This window comes from Triplophysa rosa, linkage group LG16, assembly GCF_024868665.1.
Source record: "Triplophysa rosa linkage group LG16, Trosa_1v2, whole genome shotgun sequence".
In the NCBI taxonomy this organism is placed as follows: Eukaryota; Metazoa; Chordata; class Actinopteri; order Cypriniformes; family Nemacheilidae; genus Triplophysa; species Triplophysa rosa.
This window is the reverse complement of record NC_079905.1, coordinates 19,101,371-19,107,884: the sequence shown is the minus strand read 5'-3', so window position 1 is coordinate 19,107,884 and position 6,514 is coordinate 19,101,371. Positions and strand designations below refer to the sequence as shown.

Below are 6,514 nucleotides of genomic sequence, written 5' to 3'. Positions count from 1 at the left end.
TATCAGGAAGACTATTCCAGAGGTTAGGTGCTAATATGAGAATGCTCTTCCCCCTTTGGTGGATTCAGTTATCCTGAGGGCTGTTTCATAAAAGTAGCTTAGAAAAGCGGGAATTAAGATCCGAAACCAGACTTGAATAAACTGAACTAATCAGTCAGGCTTAAATGGGTTTCATAAAGCTTAGCTTCAGTTCACGTGATCCCAGTGTTGAAGTCTCGAGACTCAGACTCGGTCTTGAACTCGGTCTCGAGACCCTATTTTAATGGTCTTGGTCTTGTCATGGACTTGTGTGCATTTTGACTCGGTCTCGACTCGTACTCGAACATGTTCGGAATTGGACTTATGCCCGAGTCCACTCGAGTCCCAGCATGCCAGCAAAAATATTAAATACATTGAAAAGACGTCCCTTTATGGGCCAAAAATGAAAGTTGTTTCTATAGCTTTTCATGGCGTCTCCTGATTGTGTAATATTGATGTCCAGTCTGTACAAAGTAAAAACTGGTTGAAATTTTGAGTTTACACATGGAAATAAATTAAGTGAGACTCTTTGAAATAAACTGAGCTGAATGATTTGAGTGCAGTAAGATAGCAAGCAACCATTGAATCAAGGTTAAAAATGGATGATTTGTCAATGTTCATTGCATTGAATCAGTATCACTTTTGTACCTGCAAAAATCACCATTATTGTGATCTTTTTTTAGCTTTAGTTGAGCTCTTGGCCCTTCTATTTTAATGTTAAATTAGGTTTCCTTCAGCCATAACTGTGTGTTAAAATAAATTAGTTCTGGCAAAGAGATGACTAAGTCTGAATGGTTGTGCATGCATTTTGAAATTGTTTAGATCACTGTTAATAATTGGGTTTGGTTTATTAATGTGTCAGCTCTGTGGATCTGTAGTTTGATATACTGTGATTTTTTAGGAATTAACATATCCACAATCTGTTAAACCACTTTAACACACAACGACATCAAGAAGCTGCATATGAAACTCAACAATGGTGACAATCAACAAAAGAAAGCTTCATGCTGCAATGCATGCTGGGTGATCTGTTTATCTGAATTATTTTGACGATTGTCATCATTGTTGAGGGTTGTATGATGAGGATTGATGTCAGTGAAATATGTTTGTTTATTTTCTCTCAATACATGTGCATTGACTAGCCAGAGCACTCAGACCAGTCATCAATTGATCAATAATGTTTAAAACTAATACATTTTATTACAGCATGATTTTTCCATGAGAACAACCCCAACTTTTGTAAAAGCATGTCTGTCTTTCACAGTGCTTTTATAGTGTTTTTATAACACTACTACATGACCTGAACGAGTTAATTTAACAAAAGTCAAGGATCAAGAGCCCAACTAAAGCAAACACTGATCACAATAATGGTTATTATTGTGGGTACAAAACTCATTTCACAGAGTCTCATTTCATTTATTTCCATGTGAAAACTGAAAGTAGTCTGATAAACTCCAGATTTGAACCAGTTTTTACATTGTACCAAGGTCCCCTGTACGTCAATATCAGACGTTCAGAAAACGTAATAATGGGCCAATAAAGGGACGTCTTTTCAACATCGAAAGATGCAGAAAAGACGTCTTTTGGACATATCTTTGGTCAGGGGGAAGTCATAATTGTAATAAAATTACCTTTACAACACTTACTATGTGGCCTTTTTTACCCTCAGCTAATAATATTTTTAAACTAATACCAGTCTAAGTAAATAAAACACAGTGTACATGCCATGGTATATTTAATGCACTGAGCACTCTATTAGCTCGGTGCCAGTTTTATTGTTTCCACCAAACATTTAACATATTCTTGAAGATTTCTATAGGTCTCATCTCAGATCACTTGTCCTAGGACTCGGACTTGACCCTCTCTGGACTCGGTCTTGACTCGAACTCGACCTACTCTGGACTCGGACTCGAATGAGCTGGTCTCGACTACAACACTGCGTGATCCTACTAATTCGAACGAGGCTCAGTTAGTCAAGATAATAGCACGCGCAAGCTAAGGGATGCTTCACCCAAAAATGAAAATTCTGTCATTTACTCACCTTCGAGTTGTTCCAAATCTGTATGCATTTTTTATTACAAGTGCAAATGAATTTTGAAAAAATAATGGTGTGCACGGATAAATCATTTATAATAATCACTGCGACACTGTGTAAAACACTTTTCCTGTTTGATTTCATGGTGACTGTAGTACTGTAGTTTACTTCTTAACTGATGTAACTGAAGTGTCTGATTTAGTTTTTCGTGAGCAAGGTGAATGCAAAAAACTCATTTAGAAAATCTTGATTTCTAAAATCCACATTTATTCATTTCTAAGTTGTGCGGGCACAAACATACACTCGTAATGTTCAATAGCTGAATAACATGTACTAGCCATAGACAAAAGATTTTATTTTCTGAACAACATGTTTGACTAAACCATGCCGTTGTGACATTAACGTTACTCCCTGCTAAGATAAATGTGTCCAATAATGAGTGAAAACGGTTTATGAGGGAGGAGCCAAGACAACATACAGTTGAGGGGCGTGGCATACAGTCATAGCTGCGTTATGATATCACAGGAAGGGCTCGATGTCGATATCGATGGCAGAGCAGGGCATGGTCAGCTCAAAACGATTGATGACGTCAGGGTGAAGGACCCCCAAGTGTCCGATGCTTTTGCCGCGAGAAAAGATCTCAGCACAGCGCCCGGGGAAGAAGGTGGAGTCTGTAAGACAGACAGACAAGAAAATGTGAATTAGGTTAGTACTATGAGGATCAGATTCCACTATGGTAAAGCTGATTTTCAAAGCTGATGTTTGGCTTCTCAGAATTTCAGTTGACATCACATGGCATTCACAACAACCCATTTTATTTCCGTCCTGTGATGCACTTCTGAGTAAAACAGGACTTTCAATCTGAGGAAAAGCAGTGTGATTTTATATCCATATGAACTTGATTTTTCCTTTTTTATTAAGTCTGAAATTGATTGTAGAGTTAAAAGTTAACCAGCTAAATTGCTGTGTTAATTATTAGCAAGACTGCATTAACAACCACAGACCTAAAACAATAATAGCTGTTTGACTATAAGCTGACATTACTAATGACTAAAAGGGTAAGAGGTGGAGCAAGGTATTATATTTAGATGAAAGATTGTGAAAACAAACATGTTTGTCTTGAAAATAACATGCACCAGGGGCTTGTTTCAATAAGGAGGTTCAACCAACTCTAGGTTAAACCTTGAACTCAGAGTTGGTTTACTTAGAAATGAGAAACTTTGAGTTTTTGGTTTCAGAACAGCTGATTTGAGTTAGTTCAATTTACTCTGGGTAGGCTTACCCTGGGTTAAGCGCGTGCACCACGACTATAAAAAGCCATCATCAATGGAGCTCCGATATTACGATTCACCATGGCAACAGCACCAAAAAAAGCAACATGGCGGCAGAAAGCACATGAGAGTGAGACACACTTTCCGCTCGATTCACTGATGTCCTGAAAATGACTTAAGTTTAAATTAATAAATTGATACCAATAAACAAATAAATTAATCATTAAGTGAATGAAACAACAGAAATAAAAAAAAAATCGTATGTTCTCACTCGCCATGAGTGCACTAGTTACGCAAGTAAGACGTCATGGTGTATAGGACACCTGTAGGGCGTCAGACTCTCGTGCAAAGTTAGACTGATCGCCGGTTCGAACCCTGCTCTGAACAGATTTCACTTGGAATGGCTGCATGTCAAATTTACTTGTTTATTACCATTATCGCTTCATTTCTGCATGTATGTCTGTATTTATTCATTTCTTTATTCATGCACTTTATTTATACACTTTATTAAGTCATTTCTCATCGTCCATAGAAAATTATGCTCTGATGTAAGACACGTACGGTGGCTGATGTTATTGATGTAAGGATGGATGAGATATATTTTGATATATCTAATTCACTGTAAAGAAAAACGGTACAGTTTTAATAAAAAAGCACAAGGAAATGACAAAATTCCACTCGGTGCTCTCCTGTAATCAAAGTACATTCCAATGAATTAATGCAGCCTCTTCATGAATCCTCTATAAAAGCACATATGACATACAGTATAAGTCACTGAGATGGTCTCTGTGTAATCAAAATGTATGCCATGAATGACTGTATTAATGAATGAATGGATGAGATACACCACTTGCGCTTTAAAAGGGGGAGGAGATCGAAATAAACTCTGGGTTTACCAAAGAAAACCTGCTCCCGACCAGGTTAGGTTCACAGAGTAAGTTACTATGGTTACTGACTCTGAGTATAAGATACCTCTCCTTTAGAAACGGGCTTGAGTTACCCCGCTTTCTCAGGTTTGACATACCTCACATTCTGAAACGGAAAACCCAGAGTTTCCCTCATTTCAGGGTTAATATACTCAGAGTTTTCACTAAACCTCCTTTCTGAAACGGGCCCCAGGAGCAAATATTCCACAAATAAAACAAGTCTGACCAAAACAACTGTAAGACTTTCCATTCATATTGTATTGACATACTACATGAACCAAAATGCTGTTAAATATTAACCACTGAAATAAATCTATGAATATGACTCACACGGGTCATAAACAAAATTACAGGGGCACAAACATCCCTCTCGCTCCCAGCTTCGGAAGACGGACAGCATGTCCACAAGTCACTTTTAATATTATGACTCACCCTCTGCCGCCTGGATGTGGTATCCATGGTTACAACCCGGTTTGACATCCAGCAGCTGCATGACCCGATCAAGAAGTCCGTGGATGACTTCGAAACCCGGGCTTTTGTTGTAGTACACGGCACACAGTCGCCGGTTATTACGCGCTCCTACATCTGTACGTGTGTTTAACATCATGATGTTCATTGATATTGACATTAAATATAGATGATGAGATGCATTCTGAGAGTCTACAAACCTCGCGTTTCGTCTTTAAGGACGACATCTGAAATCTCAAACAGTTTGAGAGGAAGGGGCATCTTCCTGTTGGCAGCGACTGTTTTCAAGAGACCGGCCAGAAGTGTTGTGCGTGCCACCTGCAGACCAGTGACAGCCAGCATCTTTTAGTTTGTCAAATCTACTACTAACTTCACTATTTACTTAACACTTTACTATTTAACTAAACACTTCCCTATAAGTTTCTATTTATTATCATATGTAAATGTATTAGCTTGCATGAACTAACGAGCAATATGTTTTTACATCAATTATCAATATTTGTTATTTAAGCAAATATCATTGTTTACATTTTCCAACATCATTGTTTACATTTTTTTAGTTAATTGTTCATTAATGCAACTTTGTGCCATATAGTCCGACTAATGGTAACAAATACAAGGTTTGTTTAAAAATGTTATTAGTAAATGTTTAAAATTATAAGCAAGAATAAATACTGTGTAGGATTGATTTTCCATCACCAACCTTAAGACTGTGGAAGTTTTGTTCATTATATGTTAACTAATGTTGTTAATTAATGTTAACAAATGCAAATTTATTGTTACGTTTATTATTTAATATAGTTATGTGTTGTTAATTTTTATTCAAATAGTTTATCTTTAAATTATATTACTTTACTGGATAACTTGATGTAAACTTTGGCGGACTGCCCTCTAGTGGTCACGTGTGGGAAAAGCTAACAGGAACTTGTGTCACATGCACTGTTTATAATGGATGCAGTGCTTCACCTGAAACTCTGCAGTCTTTGGGTTGGAGATGTGCACTGCTCGCGTTTCTGCAATGTTTTTCCCAAGTTTATTGGCAATATCTTCTTCTGAGCACTGCAAAGAAAGAGAGATAGGCTTATATTAATGAGAACATACAATTAAAACTAGGACATTCTTGTTCTTCTTAAACAGGCATGTACTATATTTACATTTAGGACTCTTAGAAACACCGTCCATTATATATATATATATATATAATCTGTTATGTTATGCATTTAAAAAGTTTTGTTTCGGCTTTTTAGGAAAGTATTTTGGCCCCCAACTTGCTCTCGTGTGAAATGAGAGAGAGAAAACACGGATGGATTGAGGGTGTCATTTCTCACCAAAGCGAATGTTAAAGCCTCAGTAAAACCAGCAGCTGCAAGGTCTTGTCTTAATAACTCTGTCAATTTATTCAGAGGGAGCTGCACAAACAAACACACAACACAAATAAATGAGTCATTTCATTGTAATGGATGTACATTGTATCGCAACAGTTCTTCAGCGATTCTGATTGGTCAGAATGAATGTTAGTCAACCTGATTGGCTACTGTGTAAGTACGGGGCGTGGTCCTGACAATGTTGTTAAAGCCATAGGAAATGGCAGCGTCCTCCATGATATCACAGGCGTGGATGACATCAGAGCGTGTGGGCGGGATCTCAACCTGGATCCGATCATCCTCACCGCCGACCTCTGACCTCAAACACATCTTGGTGAGGAGCTGCGCTACACTTTCAGCTGACTCACTGAACACAAACAAAAGCACAAGTTCAAGCTTTTACGTCGAAGGGAGGATATGGATCATTTATAT

At 37.7% G+C, this 6,514-nt stretch overlaps 2 protein-coding genes across 3 annotated transcripts in view; both read right to left on the bottom strand.

Annotated features, from left to right (window-relative positions):
* ctdp1 (CTD (carboxy-terminal domain, RNA polymerase II, polypeptide A) phosphatase, subunit 1) overlaps nt 1-6,514 on the bottom strand; it is a 172,259-nt gene that overhangs the window by 54,726 nt on the left and 111,019 nt on the right. The gene's annotated exons all lie outside the window — the stretch shown is intronic.
* Nucleotides 2,287-6,449, bottom strand: LOC130566853 (phenylalanine--tRNA ligase beta subunit-like). Its single transcript, XM_057354658.1, has 6 exons — nt 6,242-6,449; nt 6,047-6,127; nt 5,685-5,777; nt 4,919-5,036; nt 4,683-4,835; nt 2,287-2,724 (listed from the first exon to the last, which is right to left on the bottom strand). Exons 1-6 carry the CDS (start codon nt 6,410-6,412, stop codon nt 2,573-2,575), a joined length of 768 nt encoding a protein of 255 aa, XP_057210641.1. The 5' UTR covers nt 6,413-6,449; the 3' UTR covers nt 2,287-2,572.

Bases quoted from the DNA above. Each gene is read 5' to 3' on its own strand.
- LOC130566853 (XM_057354658.1), bottom strand. From the start codon at position 6,412: ATGTGTTTGAGGTCAGAGGTCGGCGGTGAGGATGATCGGATCCAGGTT. The intron at 5,037-5,684 runs GTGAAGCACTGC...ACTGGTCTGCAG, and splicing joins CAAAGACTGCAGAGTTTCAG to GTGGCACGCACAACACTTCT. The intron at 4,836-4,918 runs GTTTGTAGACTC...ACACACGTACAG, and splicing joins CCTTAAAGACGAAACGCGAG to ATGTAGGAGCGCGTAATAAC.